The sequence below is a fragment of the Athene noctua genome, chromosome 6 (assembly GCF_965140245.1).
Source record: "Athene noctua chromosome 6, bAthNoc1.hap1.1, whole genome shotgun sequence".
In the NCBI taxonomy this organism is placed as follows: domain Eukaryota; kingdom Metazoa; phylum Chordata; class Aves; order Strigiformes; family Strigidae; genus Athene; species Athene noctua.
The window spans coordinates 7,968,063-7,986,041 of NC_134042.1; the positions used below are offsets into that span (position 1 = coordinate 7,968,063).

The 17,979-nt window shown below is 47.1% G+C and overlaps 1 protein-coding gene across 3 annotated transcripts in view; it reads left to right on the forward strand.

The window, feature by feature from the left end:
• The window catches only part of CD82 (CD82 molecule), a 43,418-nt gene extending 27,273 nt beyond the window's left edge, over positions 1-16,145 (forward strand). For 2 of the 3 annotated variants that reach the window (XM_074909406.1, XM_074909407.1), the window contains exons 3-9: positions 725-797; positions 4,304-4,428; positions 5,579-5,653; positions 10,558-10,665; positions 12,936-13,127; positions 13,419-13,502; positions 13,975-16,145. In XM_074909406.1, coding sequence (XP_074765507.1) covers positions 725-797; positions 4,304-4,428; positions 5,579-5,653; positions 10,558-10,665; positions 12,936-13,127; positions 13,419-13,502; positions 13,975-14,052 — 735 coding nt within the window. In that variant the 3' untranslated portion in view covers positions 14,053-16,145. The remainder of the gene's footprint in view (positions 1-724; positions 798-4,303; positions 4,429-5,578; positions 5,654-10,557; positions 10,666-12,935; positions 13,128-13,418; positions 13,503-13,974) is intronic. The other variant, XM_074909405.1, reaches the window with a different exon arrangement.
• The last annotated feature ends 1,834 nt before the right edge of the window (positions 16,146-17,979 follow it).

A 17,979-nucleotide genomic window follows, 5' to 3' on the forward strand; every position in this document is an offset into this window, starting at 1 on the left:
AGAGGCCATGGCTGATGTTTCATAATGCCTGGCTCTCTGTTGGAGGCAAGATGTGTTGGCTTGAGGGGCTGGGGTATTCTGGCATAAAGTAGTGGCCAAGCCAACGTGCCTGAGCTTGGCTTTGGAAGGGGCAAAGCACTTCACTCAAGGGAACCTGTATGCAAAATGAATGCTGCTGGTTTTTTGCATTTGTGGGTTGAAGCCATAAAATTATAACAGAGCCTGACAAGCTGAAGATTTCCTTCCTGGGAAGGTTCCAGCTGCCAGATATCTAATCCTTTGGCAGCTGGCTCCCAGCCTGGTCCCATAGGGTCAGAGATTTCTCTATTCAAAAAAATCCCCTTTAAAATCATACGCTAGATGTGTTTTTCCTTCCTTGGTTCTTCATAGAAGCAGTGTGTTTACCTTCTGCTTCTGACAACAGGGTTCTAGCAGCAGGGTGTATCTTCCTCAGACTGTTTTGAACTGTCCTAAACAACGTCATTTACTACTGAAATAGCGTGTGAAGGACTGCCAAGCAGAATCGGGGCTCCTGTGCAGTTGGCTGAGGCACTCTTCCTGGAGTCTTGCTAATGCTGTTTACTCTGGGAGGAGTACCATGGGAAGGTGGGTGCAAACAGCAAGAGAATTGTTGTTTTCACTCTTGAAATATGGAGAATGGTGACTGCCTCTTCTTATTTGTCTAAACTAATAAGCTACATGTGTTTTGTTCTTGCTCTTTCAGATCCTGGGCGCAGTGATCCTGGGTTTTGGAATATGGATTCTCGCCGACAAAACCAGTTTCATTGCAGTTCTACGTAAGATTATGTTTCTTCATCTTCTTTCTCTTTCTGAATTGACTCTAGTCTGGGGCTGTGCTTGACTGTGGTGTACTCTAGGGAAGGCAATACTTTTATGCCTGGTCTGTGAACTGAGCAGCAACATGGTGTGTAGCAAGATGGGACTCTGTCAGGTCCCTGTCAGGGACAGGGTGAAAGGGAGCAACCCTGGAGACGCAGCATTCCTCCTAGTCTTGTGGACTGCAACACCAGGGTCAGACTGAGACCACTGTCTCTTCGCTTTACAATACAAATACTTCATCTTAAACAGAATCACAGAATCATCTAGGTTGGAAAAGACCTTGAAGATCATCTAGTCCAACCATTAACCTAGCACTGACAGTTGCCAGCTACACCATATCCCTAAGCGCTGTGTCGACTCTAAGCATAGGCACTAGGATTTAATTCTATTTTCACAGCATGTTCTGTGTTTCCATGACAGATTCCTTATTACCATCATGTCCAAAAGCCCCCAGTACCTTAATGTAGTTTTGCTATGTGAGTCCCCTATGTTCCCACTGCTTTCTGTAATGATCTATTTCAGTTTGACTGTTTTAAATGCCAAAGAAAGTAAGTACCTGGTTTTACTGGTTTTACTGATGCTTCATGTACCTTGAAAGTAGCCAGTATGTTTGTTCCTAAGCAGTAGAGGATGTAGATCTGAGAGGGAATGGAATGTATTGGTCTGTGTGCTCTGACTTCTAAAACATACTTGATTATACACATTTCACAAGACTTAGCCTGGCAGTCAGAGGTGTTTTGTGTTGCTGCACGTGAGGGGCGAGCTTCCTTCCCCTTTAAGTCAGCCAAGAACATCGACTTGAGTCTTAACGGAGGGTCTGTCTGCTTTCTGCAACAGCCAAAAGACTGAGCTGGCTTAGCAGAGCCTTTGCAGGGTTGTAAGTGGACTCTTCCCAAATGAGTAGCTCAGCTCCATCTTTCACAAGCTCTTCTTCCTTTGTGCTTTTTCCTAGAGTGGGCTTCAAATAACTTGTCAGGTTACACATCTCGATACCTCCAGAACTGCTGAGGCTGGCACCAGTGTCAGGTGCTGTGGGAGGGCTGACTGCACGCTGCTTGCCGCCCCAGGGCGTGAACAGTAATGGCATTCATAGCCCTGTTTATACTACACTGATCCTGCAAAGGGCTTTATCTCCCAAGCTCTGCTGAGCCACCATGGCCTGGCTTTGGAAGGGGCTGGGTGGAGGTAACACCCCCTCTAATGCCATAGGCACAGCTACTGCTGCTTGCTCTGTTGTGCTGTGGCACCTGGTTTGCTGCTGCAGTACTAGAAGGGCAAGAAGCACAACAAGGGGTGTTGGTTAATAAAGTGGGGGCTTGAGCAGAAACGTGCTTTTAATACAGGCAGCCAAAAAAGAGCTTGTCAGGGCCTGGGTGTTTGCAGCATCCCTCAGAGTCTGAGGCATGACCAGTGGGCCTGCAGCTGCTGCCCCAGGCTGAGGGGTGTTACTGCCGCTTGAGGTCTCTGAGCTTGGCTCTGCTTCTTCCCGTTTTACCCAGAATCTCTGCTAACAGAGCACTTAAGGATTTAGTTTTCCTTCCTGGAGATCTCCAGCATCAGCTCTTTCTCCCTGCCCCCTCACTTCCTTTCCCATGCCTTGCCCCTCTGCTTTAGTAACCCAGGCATGGGGAGGGAGCTGGGCACAGCAGGGCACTCCAGCCCCTGCCAAAGGAGCCTCTTGTACTTGCTTGGCCGCCTGCCCAGTGCAGGGGAAAACACGGAACGACAGCAAACGGGGCAGGAGTCGTCTTGCCAGCAGAGCCTTCTCTTGCAAGACAAGATGTATTGTGGATGAGAAGTGCAAGTACGGCTCCTGTCCCCCTACCACTGTCACCTCTCTGAAGCACTTCTGTATTGGAAATACATTTTCTTTCTTCTAATGAAAAGTTGACTGAGCAACTGTTTCTAGCACTGTGGAGGTCAAAAAGTTGACTGAGCAACCCGGGCACTTGAACACTTGCGTCATGGCTGAGCAGATTTTAGGGGAGACAATAGTGTAGTCTTGTGAAGGCCACTCCTGTAAGGCTGCTACCTCAGTAAATGCTGTGCAGTATCAGCACCTAATCTGCACAGCAAGTGTCCCAGGACTGATGAGGAAGGCAGAGCAGGATCCTGGTTTCTGTGGTGTAGGTCCAGTGAGGGAGAATCTAGCCTGGAAATGAATCAAGGCTGAACTGTCTGAAGTGACATGTGTGGCAGTAAACCAGACTGCGTTCACTCTTTGGCATGTTCTAGGGAAAAAGTTTGGAAGCTGGTGACTTCCAGCAGAAGTGGGGGGAGGTATTTGTTAGAGGGGTGAGTATTAGTTTGGGATTCAGTTACTCTCTCTGAACCTATCTCAGTAGGAGCTCAGAGGAAGCTTGCCTCCTGGGACTGCTGTCCATGAAACTAAATGCTGAGCTCTAGGAACATTATTTTTATTAGTCACTGGACATCCAGAATTCCCCCTGCATCATGCAGCTTGCAGGTTTAAGAATGTCTCTTAAACAGGAGGTTTCTGGTTACTACGTCTAGACAAAGTATCTCTTCAAGTTTTATGCCATCGTGCTTGCTCACTTCAATCCTATTCTGCAAGAAATAGTCCTGTGACCAACCCAAATGTAAGAGCTGGTTTCTTCTGTTGCTCACAGTACTAAATGTTGAGGGAAGAGGACTGAGAGCACCAGCATGTCTGAAATATTGCTTCCTAAACTTGGTTCAAACACTGTTCAGTGTTCAAGAGCATAGTCATTCCAGACACAATAGCAGGGGATAGCTTGGAGGATATGTAAAAGTAAGCTAATTTGAGCATGATATCTTTTTGACCCTGACGTAGCATGTATTTTCAAGGGATCATACACAGGTGCTGCAACGTCCTGCAGTGAGTGCCCAGCCATAAACCATTCAACCCTGACTTGTCAAGTAACCTGTCACATTTGCTCAACACTGGTGGTAGCTCTTGCGTCATGTTTCACTCCACGGAGTTTGTGTGTCCCATTGTTGACTGCAAGTGAATAAGTAAAAACAGAATGGCTGGAACAAGGAATAATGCATTTAAAGTGAAAAGCCAAGCCAAAAAGGGTTTTTAGAACTTGAAAAAAAGTCCCTGAAGATAGCAAAGGGAGTTGAAGCAAATAGGCAGTAGTTGTGGAGTAGAACATACTTTATCTTGCTCTCACTCAGAGTGCATTCATGAGGGAGTTAAAAATCCAGTAAGCAGATAACTTTCTCCAAGCAAAGTTCAGTTGTTTGGAGGGACCTTGAGTCTTCAGGCGCTGAGATAATGGAGACCTTTAAAAGTCTTCCTTCATCAGAAGACACCCAGAAACAGCCTTCTGTCTCCATGTTCAACATGCCTCTATGCAGTCCCTTTGTAGAAGACAAGAGACCATTATAAATAGATATAGAGGCAGTTCTCTAAATGGTGACGACAGATGTAGTTTTTGCCAGTAGCTAATTTTGTTCCCTCTCCTGGCCCCTACAGAGATGTCATCTCCCTCCCTGAAGACGGGTGCATACATCCTCATCAGTGTCGGGGCTCTAACCATGCTGATGGGGCTCCTGGGCTGTCTTGGAGCAGTCAATGAAATCCGATGTCTCTTGGGTCTGGTGAGATAATTCATACTGTGTTTAGATCCAGTCTTTAATACCTCTCCTGCAAAATATCTGTTGGATTGTAGCTGGGGCTCAGGTCTCCTGGGGATGGTACTTCTGCTACGTCAGCTTAGATCCAGTTCTTCATTTGCACATGTTAAATTCTCCAGCAGTCAACCGGCTGCAGCAGCGGTTCCTCAGACATTGCTGATGATGAACTAATAAGTCTGTGAAATGAGAGAGGATGTCACTGACACTTTCTGCAAACAGTGGGTTGAGGACTGCCAGCTGAGGAGACATGTCCCAGGTCACCCCGTACCTCGTCCCCCCAACCCCAACTCCCCAGTTGGCACTGTGCTCCAATGGTACAAGGACAGCTATCAAGAGCAGTGAGAGACAAGAGGGAGTGACAGTGTCCTCCTCTGCTGCAAAGTTAAACTTCTGCAGAAAGTGTAAAAGTGGAGAGAGACTCAACTAGGAATGTCCTATCTATGTCAGGACCTCTCTTTAAACGGTTCATCTACAGGAAATTTTCTGTCTGTGATGAGGTGACAGTAGCTTCATACACCCCAATCTGCTACTTGGCTCCTGCTTACTCAGAGCACATATATACAGGAAACCAAGTATGGCCTCCTAATGTAATGGTAGTAGTTGCTACCATTTGAAAGTAACCTTAGATCTCAAACTCTCCTTAAAAGCAGTTTGCTGGTGAATCTTGAATTTAGATTCTCAAACAAATTAAATAGCTTTTTTTTTAAGAAGTAATTGACTTTAAAAATAATAATTAAAACAAATAGGTTTGTAAAATTGACTTTTGCTGTGGAGGCATGGGTTAACCAGAGTCCAGCTGATTGAGGTCAAAGTGGCCTGGGAACAGAGCTGGAGATGGAGAGGGCGCCCCAACTGGAATGACACATGCAGAGGGTGCTTGTAAACCCTCTCCCTTCTGAAGGTGGCCTGCTGGGAGAAGTGCTGAAGTGCACTGATCTGATGTAGATGCTTTTACTGGAGAGAGCATTTGTTGATAGCAGAACTTGTCTGCAGGCAGAGGTGTTGGCTCAATGTTGTGACTTCTCTTGTATAAGAAATCTTACTAAAACTTGTGCTATTATGTACAAACCTTTCTAAAGGCTGATAGGAGTTGTCTGTTCTCCTTTGTTTCCAGTACTTCACATGCCTGATGGTAATCCTCATAACTCAGGTTGCTGCTGGACTGATCATCTACTTCCAGAAAGAAACGGTAAGTGTTTCTTACTGCACATGTTTTCCTCGGTCTTGGTTTGGGGGAACAGGAGACACCTGGAAATTCTTTCTTCCAAACGGAACTATACAATTAGCAGGCATAACTGGATTCTCCTTTCCTCTACCCCAGCTCAGCAGCTTTGCTGTACAGTTTGCTGCTTCTCTATCTACTAGTCTCAGCAGTGCTACTTTCTGAAGGATTATGAAGCTCTGTTTGGTATGCAGGCTTTATTTTTTGGTAGTGGGAACAGTAACAATAGTTCCTGAAGAGCTTTTGGCCACACCTCGTCTTGATCCTGCTGCAGACTACTCTTTGGGCATGTAGTAGCAGTGATTACTACTGTGTTGCCATCGTTGGTGCCTTGAAGGGTTACCAGCCTGGGTGATTGGTTTTCTGACTGGCCTCCCTCCTTGTGTTTTCCTGTTCAGTCCTTTCAGTCCTTCTGCATCTGTATATAAAACTCCTTGGAAGAGCTGTCCTCTTTCCCCAAGGGCAAAGTCAAGTATCTGACAGTTCCTGTACTACAGTTTGAGCTTAAAGCCAAGTGTTTTAACATTTTGAAGGGGATCTCTTTGTCAGGAATGCAGTTTCACAGTGTGTCCTTCTAGAGCTCCAGTAGGCTTGGTAGTGTAGAGGGAATAACTTTTGAGCCGCTTAAGTGCATCACAACAGCCCATCTTGGCTGTAGGTTCCATATGCAGGGCAGTGCCCAGCCAGGATTCCAGCTGTTTGACAGCTAAACTGGGAGCCATATTCATGCAGTGGGAGCAAGTTCTAACTGTGGGGTCCCTGCTGGCTTCTGTCCTGGGATGCAGGTTTCTGGTACGAGCTGTGGGGAACCCTGTCCTTTGCCACATAACTGTATATCTATACCACTACACGGCTGTGCTTGCTTCTCTGAAGCCAACCCTCCTGATAGGTGGTTTCGGAAAGCAGGTGGTTGAGGATGGGGCCTGGTGGTGAGGTTTTGGGGGTGGGGGGAAGGTGCCTGCCCCCAGCGTAGCTGATAGGAGCTCTGTACAAGCAGCTGCGGTGACTGCGAGCAGCTGTTGGCTGAATTCCTTGCCAAATGGTGTGTGAATGTAGCTTGTTCTTGGGGCTGGCTGGAGTTGAAGTGAAACGTTGGCTAGCTGGTGTCTAAAGTTACAGCTTTAAACAAGCTGCTGATTCTCAGCAAACAGCTCTGACTAATGCAGAGGAGGAGGTGTGGAGCTGGGCATTCCCCTGCAACGGGGAAATGTGACTTTTCAGACCATGAAATTCCCTACTTCCGCTGAGATTTCTCCTCCAGCTGTCACTTGACTCTAGGAAACTCCAGCTTTTGGGCTGTAGCTCTTCATTTGAACCTCAGTCAGCCCAGGGAGAGAATAAAAGGGCTGGGGGTTATTCTGCACAGCCATTGGAGCCGGTGTGGCTGTGGCCATCACTTGTATGGATCCAGCAGAATGGTAGGGGAAGCTGAGCTTGGAACAGATGCCCCTGTTCAGTCCTCAGTGAACAATACTTATGGAAAAGCTCTTCTAGAGCCATTCTATGTCAGGGATGCTCTGAAATACCTGCCTAGAGCGTGAAGAAAAACTGTTTCAGGAAGCTCTTGGCTGAAAGTTTCCCCCCCACCCCCCACCCCCAGTTTGTGGCTGCGTTTCAGTGATGCTGTGCATGTCGCTCTGCTTCACTTGATGTACGTCATCCCAGGGCAGGGCAGCACGGAGCACTGTGAAGCAAACTGCTCCAGATCCAGTCCCTAGATCTATTGTGTTCTCTGTGTTTGTTTTTTTCTGACTTCAGAAACTTGGTTAGATACAAAACAAGGAAAGGATCTTGGATCCAGAATGTAGGAAGGTGATATTCACTCCTCCACTTGTAACTGAGGTATTGATTTCTGCACTGCAGGAGAGCAGACAGGATTATTGTTGGACCCTTCTCTACCTGCCCTTTTCTTGATTAGTAGCTACTGCACAAATTCACTTGATGAGTTTTTTTGTTGGAATGTATGTTCCTTTTCAGTGTCAAAATCCTTCCCCACCCCAGACATATGAAAGTGTACTGAGAGTTAGTGTAACTGTAAAAAGCTGTCTCTGACAGGAAGGCTGCTGCTTTGCCTCTCCCATGGGCATTGCTAGAGGAATGTCCCTTCAGACTGGAATTAATGCAACATCCATTTCCCTACATCTGTTGGTAACTGAAACTGGGTGGTGGGTTGGGTTTTTTTTAGGGAGGACAAAATAATAATGTCACAAATGCTGCAAATGGCATTCTCCTTTATGACCTGAATGTTGTGGATCACAGGCCACTTGACATGCGACAGCCTGGGCAGGGTCTCCCTTGGCCTAGTTCACACAGTTCTCTGCAACTTGTCTCTAAAAGCCTTGAGCAAAGGAGAGCAGTGGTCTTCTGGGAATTGCCCTACTTGCTAGCTATCGTTTGCAGCAAACAGGCCTGGGTGATAGTGTGCAGTGACTTGTCTGGGGCCATGGTCTATGCATTAGTTTCAGAATCTGAAGTGACTGGGGGGATGAGATCCCACTCCTGGTTTTTTGAGTCTATTTTCATGTGCAGGCTAGATGCTAATAAGTGCTGGGGGAAGGATCTAGCTTGAGTCTCAGACAGAGGGACATGATAGGTGGCCAATGGTGTCTGACAGTGGAAGAAGTCTACATGATTCATTCTGTGATCAAGACTGGAATCAAAGACCTTGGTCTTGCCTCTGGTGTTGACCTTTCTGCAGCTCCCTCTTCAGTAAGTCCATGTGAAGAGGAGACTGACATCCCTGCTGCTTTCTGGCAGGGGGCAGTGGCTTTGGTGCCTAGGCTTTGAGTGTCCCAGCTGTTGGGTGGCAGGGTCGTGTCTTCTGACAGCGGGCTAGCTACAGCTGGGAAGTGGCAGGAGCCCGGAAAGCAGGAGTAGCCATTTCTTGAGGCAATCATGCTCCACACAGAACTGAGTCCGGACAGGCCTTAAATGGGTGAAGGTGGTGAGGATGTTGAAGCCTGTCTGAGTGTGCAATATGCCTTTCTAGCTTGTTGCCCTTTCGGTTTTCCTCTACCAAGTGCGGAAGGGTGATCATCTGCAGGTGCCTGTGCTTCCCCTTTGGGCTGCTCTGCCGGTTAAACCTGTGAACAAGCTGCCTCTGTGTGTGCTCTCCAGAGCTGTGCTATTGTTTGCATAATATTCCCCCTTTCTCCAATTACTTTCTGAAATACATGAGAATGCCTCAGTTTTCCTTTAACTGAAATGCGTCACCTTTTGAAACCAGAGCTGTTTGTAAGACTTGTTGCCTGTTTTTGTGTAAGAGTAGAGGAAGAGCAGAGATACAGCTTCCCTGTGCAGCTGTGACTGGGGACATCTGGTTCAGGCCCTGTCTCTGCTTGTTGTGGGGTCCTGGGATGGAGAACAGAGGCACGGCCTGAGTTTCTTGCAGAAGTGACACTAGACTCCAACTGGCCTAATAGCTAAGGGGCTTGGTGGGCCCAGGGCAGGACAACAAGCCCAGCTCTCCTTGCCTCCCTCAGCACATGGAACAGCAGTGTGTGGGAGGGGTGAGGGTGGGAACTCAGAGGTTCAGTAACTGATAAGGCTTATGGCAGCAACCGAGGCCAATCTCATTAGTGAGAACCAGGTCAGGTTGCCTTGATTTGAAGGGAAGGAAAAGGGGTAGCGAAGTAATTAAAAGGGGAAAAACTAGACGTCATAAGAAGAAAGGTTATGCAGCTCTTATCTGTCTGGGATTGCAGTGAGCTGAGCTGCAGTTTTCCTAGGAAGAGGAGCTGCTGATGTAGAGAAGACTCTCTCTAACAGTAGGCACTGCTTCCTCTTGCTGGATGTCCCTGGGTTTGCCATGGCCATTTGCAGTGCTTAACAGTCAAAGGAAGGGGAAAAACCATTTCCACTGATCTGAAATACGCTGTTGCACCATAGACGAAAAGGTAACACGTGGGATGGGAGCGTTCTAGTGCTCTGGCTGATTAACTCTATCCCATCCCTCCAGCAGTCTAATGACACTTCTCTCCAGCCTCTTGTGATCTGGGTCTGGCCTTAGCAATAACAGCTGTCCTCATGCACGGGCTGGCTGAGAAGAGCTTCAGGAGGAGGTGGGAGGAAGAAGGTGAAGGAATCTGCTGGGTGGTGGCTTGCACCTTGCAGCAAACTGAAAGGTGTTTTAAATCTCTCTGGATAAGAAATGGGAGTGAAGGGATGATACACCTGAGCTTTGTGATAAGACTGTTATTGAGCAGTTTAGATAGTTGTAGTACTTAATTTCTTAATATAGAAGCAGCAGTTGTAGGAGTTTGCGGAAAGGCAGATTAACGCCTTATGAAAAAGGGAAGTTTCCACCAGCTGTATGTCAGAAAACCCAGCTGTGTACCGGAGCAGTGATTCACACCTTCCGTGAGCAGTGGAGATGAACTGCAGTGACTAAGATTCTGGACCAGAGTCTCACTTGCAGTGCAGGGTTAGGAACATGTTACCTGTGAGTAGTTAAGGCAGTGCTGTCCTTCAGCTTGCACTTACCTTTCACTGCTATCTCGTCTGGGGCAGGCAGCAGTTTTTCAGACTATGTCTTACCAGGATAACCATACCCAGTTCTGTTTCTTTATTGCCTTGCAGGTTTGTAGCCCTTCTCTGTGCCTGGGCAAGGACTTGCTGGGAGGTACCAGGGCTTTGACTGTTGCATTGCATAGCAAAGCTGCTGTCTTACCTTCCCTTCAAGACTGAGGCTGCATATATCACCTTATCTGTACTTGTTACTTTTTGCAGTTGGCTTTTTTGAGTGAGCCAAGCTGCATATATATATATATATATATATATATATATATATATGTATATATACCCTAAGTCCTGAAGAAAAGGCTACAAGGAACTGACTAATCTAACTCTCCCACCTTTTTTTCCCTCGCCAGCTGAAAGAAGAGTTGTCTCACATAGTTGAAAATCTAATTAAGGATTATGACCCTTTGAATGATGATAAGAGGAGCTTACAAGGTGCGTGGGACTATGTGCAAGCACAGGTGAGTCATGGGGGGCAGCAAGAGGCAGATGATGCTGTTTGTCAGTGCAGTCAGTGGCCTTTAAAACTAGGCTGAGGACAGGGAAACAGGTATTGCAAGAGTCACGTTAATCTGGCTGATCTGCAAAGTTGCCTGTGAGGTTTGGTGCCCGCAGACTAGAAAACTGTCTTATTTGCTATTACTAGGTAAGATGCTGAACCACTCCTGCATGCCAGCTGACAGGACTAGCTAGTATTGGCTGTGTAGCCTAATGTGTCTGGCCTATCAAATGGCACCCCAACACTTCTCTTAGTCTGCAGGGCCTCCTGAATACTAGCCTGTGTGAAAGCCACAGTGCATACTATTTCTGTAGCAAGTAAAATCCCTAGTTTAGTGCCAGGCACGTCAGCAGCACTGCCTGCCTTACTACTTTGTGCATGTTTCTTGCTCATTGTGATGGCTTCTCTGCAAGTGTCAGCATTCTTAGGAGCCATCCAACTGCCCACAGTTTCTGTTTTAGCATCAGGGTCAGCGCTTGAGCAACTAGGTCAATGCTCAGGCCCACTGGAGTCATGATAGCTGTTTACTGCCAAGCCACAAGCTTGAGAGCTGGCTGGCTGTGGTGGTTAAATACATGCCCAGCAGGGGATTGATGTGTAGTAAGTACAAATAAGAGCATTTTTCTTCTGTCTGTTCTCCGGTCTGCAAAACACTGACCTGCAGTATTTCTCCTCCTTGGAGGCAGAACTATTTATGTTTTAGCACTGCAGTTGCATCTCCTCGCTCTTGAGAGAACTCAAGAGAAGACTGAGGCTACTGTGGAGAGATGATTCTGCTTGAGCCCTTCTTTTATGTAGGAACAGAAGGTTTTGTAGAGGTGGAGAAGTCAGTGTTAGGAGTCTTAATTCTTCTCATACGCTAGAGTTTGCATTTGAAAGGGGATGGGTGTTCTGTAGATGAGTCTTGGAGTTGAAGTCCAAACCTCTGTGAGGCAGAGGTAGTTCCTTCTGGAGGCTGGATCTTCAACATTTGTTTGGAAACCAAATGCTTGTCCTGGTGTGGATGTTCAGCTGTTTGTACCTCTTCTCTCGTGTCTGTTACATCAGACTGAAACATTACTTTTCCTTTCTGAGCAGAGGGGGATTTTCCCTAAACTTCTGCTTCAAGTTCGATAGCCTTTCTGCTCTGTACTACCATGCAGGCACTGGGATCCATGCTTAAGATATTAGTCTTTGCTGGACTTCCCGATGTGCTTTCCCCTCCAGATTTATCACGTGGCTGTACAGGAATTTAAATGTTTCTTCGGATGGAAAATTTTCCTCATCCCTTCTTCCAGCCAGTCCCAACTGCAGCCAGGAGGGTGCAAACTCATGGCGACTAGGTGGGGCTCAGTGGCATGTCAACGCCATCGTGCGGCGGGTGCTGGTGTCCCCTGGGGGCCACGGTTAGATCAGCGATACCTTGCATTTGGGAACCAGGAAATTAGAAGTTCCTGCTTCATGTCTGCTCAAAAAACGTGTGCTACTCGAAGAAAAATAAAGTCCCAGCATTTAAACCTACGGAAGCGGCATTGCTAGTGGAAGAAGAAGTAGTAATCCTTTTAGGATGTCTTTGAATACATGCGATGTCTTGCCAACACATGAATCTCTTGCCTGCCTTGCTTCTCCCTCACCAAATCAATCTGCTGACAATAAACAAGAGGGACTGAAAAAAATCTCTCAAATGTGTCACACAGGACAACTGCCCTCCTCCAGCTGACTCACCAGCAACATCTGTTTTATACTTTTACCTCCATTTAGCATTGCCACCTGGATATAAGATGAGGTTTGCTAGTATTTAGTCTGCAAAAACTAATCAAAATTTCACTTTGTAGGATTGGTGTCAAGCTGTATGGCCTGCTGAAATCTGAGTATCTAGGCCTTATGCACTAAGGCTTGTGAAGGATTCATATTCTAGCATGACTGGTGTGCTAGAACTTTATGGATGACCTGTGCAGATTATAGTCTACTATGCTCAAAGTCTGCTAGAAGTGACCCTGTATCTCTTGTCTTGCTAGCGGAGTGATTTTCTGGTAGGAAATAATGCCCCTGTCTTTTGGATGGCCCTGTGCGTAGGTTATCTGGTAACAAGGGCGGATGTTCTGATGTGACTAATTCATGCAAACAGTATGACCTGACTATTGTTACGTGGAGAGCTCCTGTGTACTTCTGCCTCCACAACTGCTTGTCTTCACATGCAGTATGTTACCAGCACGAAGTATAAGACCATGTTAATCTCTCTCTGCTTATTAGATCACCTGCTGTGGATGGACTGGAGCAAAGGACTGGGAAGATAATAAGATTCTTATCAATCGGAGCATGAATGCTTATCCCTGCTCCTGCTCCAATAGCTCCAAGGACTTTCAGGTCCATCGTGGTTTCTGTGATCTGGATGTTCCTGTCAACGGCACTGCAACGTATGCTGACTGGCCTGTTCATGAGCAGGTGAGTGGGTATGTCTGGGCCATGTGAGGCTTCCACTGAAGTTGCCTTTTCTTTGTTCCTCTGAGAGCTATTTAGAGCACTTTTTTCATGTCGGTATTGCTTGAATTATATGTGGAAATTGGGGCAAGGAGGGACAGGGATCCTGCCCTTTTCTGCTAAAGCTACTGTGAAACTTGGTATAGCACATAACTGGGATAACCCCTGCATGCACAAGGAGATGTGTTATGGATTTTCAGTCTAGAGGTACTTAGATTCATGCTTCTTTCTATTGTGACCATGTTTTTTCCATAGGGATGCATGGATGGTGTAGAGAAGTGGTTGAAAGACAACCTTGGTGTCATTCTTGGTGTCTGCACTGGTGTTGCTGTTATAGAGGTAAGTCACTCCCTGATGTGAACCTATACTGTCTTACCAGGGAGACTTTTAAAGCCAAAGCTGTTTTCTCAAGTGATAGACACCTGTCTTAATGGCAGTGCAGTTCTAGCTCTTGGTTGTGTCTATGTGGAGCTTTAAACTGCTGCTTTCCATTGGTCGGATGAAAAATTGGAACAAAGCCCTGTCTACCTGTGGTTCCTGCTGCTGTGTCTGATGCTTGGCAATTCACTGCATGCATAATCAGGAAGAGCAAGATAAAAAACATCCCGCTAGTGAGATCCCACTTGTTGCCTTAAGAAGCCTGTAACATGGGTTTCCAGCTGAAGGCACATCTTTTTGCAGCAAAATATTGTTGTCATCCCGATTATTGCATTTTCCTTGCATTGGGAACCAACTCTGTTCACCTGTGTGGTGTCACCTTATTACCTGTCTGGTTGCTGATTTTGTTCCCATTCTTCTTTACTTATTCCAGCTGCTGGGGATGATACTGTCCATTTCGTTCTGCAAGAACATACACAGCGAAGACTACACCAAAGTGCCCAAGTCTTGAGTTGGCTGACTCCAGAGCTACAGCACCACAAAGAAAGGAGCAAACAGAACATTCCTGCCTCATGCCCAGACTGTCCAACCATTGACCATTATTCCTGTGACATCCCATTTCTGATACCACTCTGCTAAGAACTGTTAGAGCTGCAATACAGCCTGATCTTCTGGCAATAGGGCCCTTGGGCCACCTGCATCCTGCCTCTGGATTATTTCTACTTCAAGAAGCAGAACTTAACTGTCTCGTATCACATGAGACACCGATTAACCTGAGGGGACAATGCTTTTGCTGCCTGCTCCATGTTAAACATTACTATTCATATCTCCATTCTACAAGCCACTGGGCCTAACATTCAATAAGTCCTCTCCCCCCTCATTCTCCTCACACACACCTTTCCCCCTACCCCCAGAAGTCCCATCTCTTTGTCTCATGAGCCAGGATTGCTGTTGAGATTCCAAGTGCTTTGGTAGCTTCACCTACTTCACTGACTTGTGGTGGTAACTAGTTGTGCTTTATAGGCCTTCTCCCTTGCAGTTAACCTGATTCGGCTCCTACTATGCATCTTGCAGCCTAGGCTCTCCTGGGAAATATTGAGCACTACCCTCATACTTGCTTCTCCTGCTCCTGGAGTCAGCTATGCCTTGCCTTCAGCGGAGCTTTTCCCTTTGAGCATGATGAGAAGCCGCTGTGAGGGAGCCAAGCCTACCTATTCCTAGTGTGGCCTAGCAGATTGTGGTGGTGGTGCTCAGCTGCTTTCAGAACGTGTCCCTTGGGTTCTGGATTTGACACACATTTCTCCCACTTGCCTCTTTACCTTTCCTCTCCCCCTAGCACTGCTTTGCTGGCTCCTGTCAGCTTGGAGGTACTTCAGAGACTGCTGCGTAGTGCGGACTCAGCCCCAGGCTGGCTCTGCTGGTTACATTCTTGGGTTGCCAACTTTTATAGAGGTTACAATTAACTTGATTCTTCCCCTGCCCCCTTTATGAACATAAAATCTGTAGGCTGTGGGGTTTAGTTATGTATACGGAGGGATCTGGCTGGATTGCTGATGCTATAGATTGGAGATATCACTGCTACCAGTGCCCAGTTCAGGTTCTATAGTTTGGATGCAAGGTTAAGTTGGTTTTATTTCAGTTGTCCAGTCTTCTGACTCCAATGTGGTCTGGAGCCGTGTCCTGAGCTCTGTCTCGAGTGTGAGCACTGCAGCAGAGAAATAGCTGGTTCTGCAGTCGTGCAGGCTGGGTGGGCTGTACTTAATGGCTGGGCTGTACGCTCTGTTCAGCCAGTGGCCAGCAGCAAGGAGTGGTGTAAAGCAGAAGAAAGTAGGTAATGTATTTGACAAACTGCCCCAACTTCTTAGATAAGGGAGCTGGGTGCAAATCCTGTCTTAGAGGTGGCTTGGGCAGAACGGATTTCCTCCAGTTGTACGTAGGTGCAAGCACGCTGACAGCGGGAAGCTGTACGAGAGAGAAGTGGCTGGTCCTTGCCTGAGACCTGATGCGAGGTACTTGGTGAGAGAGTCTTTGCCTTACAGAGGTGGTCCCAGGACTGTCTCATCAGGAGTGGGGGTGGTAGAAATAACCCCAATAGCAGTTCCAAGGGGTGGCTTCACTACCTACTTGGTTTTCCTTCTTGGAAGAAAGGCTCACACAGGGGATCAGGGCCCCAGCGGTGGGTCCCTGCTCTGTCCTTAACTCTGGACGTAGCAGTGATTGGGGAGAGTAGATATGACAGCTGGTTTTTCTGAAGGTCTGATAAGGCTTTTCTGTTTTGAGACACCTGCCCCCTCCTGCACAGATCCTTCAAGCTGACCTTTGCTATAGCAGAAGGCACCCTTCATAACAGTAAAGCTTGCTAGCTTTTGTAGCACAAAGTCTATTCTCTAATGTGTTCTTGTTTGTTAAGATTCTTGTTCAGTTACAGATGCCAATGCCAAGCAGCAAGTAAAAAGGAGCTCGTGCTGGGTTTCCTTTTCGTTTTTTGTCTGGTTTTAGTAACATCTTCCTACTGGAAGAAATGCATGTACAGATATAAAAGTCTAGAGGGTGAATATTTCTGTAATAAAGACTTTGCTAAAAAAAATATATCTCTGCCTACGACTTGTGCATTGCAGTGGTTTCCCCTTGCTTCCTCTCTCCACCCAATTCTGCTTTACATGCAAATCAATGACACCTTGTTTGTTTGAGGTAGCACAGAGCCTGTCAAAGCTATTCTGAGGCTGTGTGTGAGATCAGTGTGGACTGTGAAAACACTGCCCAGCAGAGGGAGGTGGTGATTTTCCTAGGCTGTATTCTAGAGTAAACTTTGCCTTGTTTTGTGAAGTATGTCTGTCCTGGGGTGAGCTGACAAGAGTGGTAGTTCCTCTGAATTACCTGCCATCTCCTAAGTTAAACGATCTCTGTATTTGATGGTGTTACTTCAAATCTGTACAGTCTGCACTGTATGAAGTCATAAGCCTCAGGGGCTAACTGACAAAATGCCCACAGTGTACACAGCTCTTGCTAGCTTAGCTTTATAATTTTTTTTCTCTTCCTACTCACCTTTGGTAGGCTCCTGCCTTCAAGCTGCTATTTTTTAAAAAAAAAAAAGATTTCTCAGCTTCTGCCCTGCCACTGTGGGGAGGAAAAAAGCTGCATTTTTTGTAGGTTATGCCACCACACACTGGGCTTGACTGAAAAGCTCTTGAAGTAGATAGAGCAACTGTACGAATCTTCTTGCTTCCCTCAGCTAAGCAGTTGAGAAGTGGGTATGAGCTGGATCTCATAATTCCTTCTGAACCTGCTCCAAGGACTGACCTTAGTTCACTAATGGACCCTGGAGCTGTTGCTTTCAGAAGGAATAAACACGACTTAAATTCTCATGCGTGCTTGAAGAAACAGAACAAAGTTTGCGGAGAAGGTGCTGGGGTACTACCAGCTGACACTGGTGGCAACAGTTAAGACTCCAGTTAGCCTGACCAGCCAAGTACAGAGCGAGAGGTGCTTAAATGGATCCTGAACCCACAGTAGGGTGTAACGATTTGTGAGTACAACTTGTTCCTTCAGGCTGTCCTGGGCTGTGCTGGAGGAGAGCTTGGTTCTTGGTCATGTGGGATCTCTCTTCTTTCTGGTTGTTTTACCAGAGCACCCTGCTTTAATCAGGTGGCAATGCTTTCCCAGGGCCTCGTGATTTTGAAGTGCTGGAGCGAGTGCAGAGGAGGGCAATGAAGCTGGTGAAGGACCTGGAGACTCAATCCTGTGAGGAGCCATGGAAGGAGCTGGGACTGTAGTTTGAGGAGAGAAGGCTGAGGGGAGACCTCATCTCTCTACAGCTCCCTGAAAGGACATTGTAGAGAGGTTGTGCTGGTCTCTTCTCACAGGGAATTAGTGACAGAACAAGAATGAATGGCTTTAAACCGCAACAGGGGAGGGTCAGACTGGACATTTGGAAGAAATGTTTCCCATTAAGAGTGGTCAGAGAGTGGAATAGGCTGCCCAGGGAGGGGGGGAGTCACCATCCCTGGGTGTGTTTAAGGGTCGTTTGGATGAGATGTTGGGGGATGTGGGGTAGGGGAGAACTTTGTAGAGTCGGGCTGATGGTTGGACTCGATGATCCCAAGGGCCTTTTCCAACCTGAACGATTCTGTGATATGGAGGGTTATGCTTCATGGCAAAGCTGCCAAACCTGACCACATGGCTTCTAGGTGGGGAAGGGCGCTGCTGGTTTTCCTTCAGCCTGATGTGGAGCTGGAAGGAGAAAGGAGGGAAGTTGAGGACTGCTGCTTGGCCCCAGCTTGGGTCCCCAACTGCCCGAGCTCTGTGGAAACCACTTGCCTTTGGCCACTGGAGGGAGGTGTTCCACCAGGAAAACTCAGCACGGGTGCTGCAGTATCAGCAGCATCGGCTGGTCCCTGGGGGACAAGATGATGACACTGATCGCTTCCTTCTGCTCCTA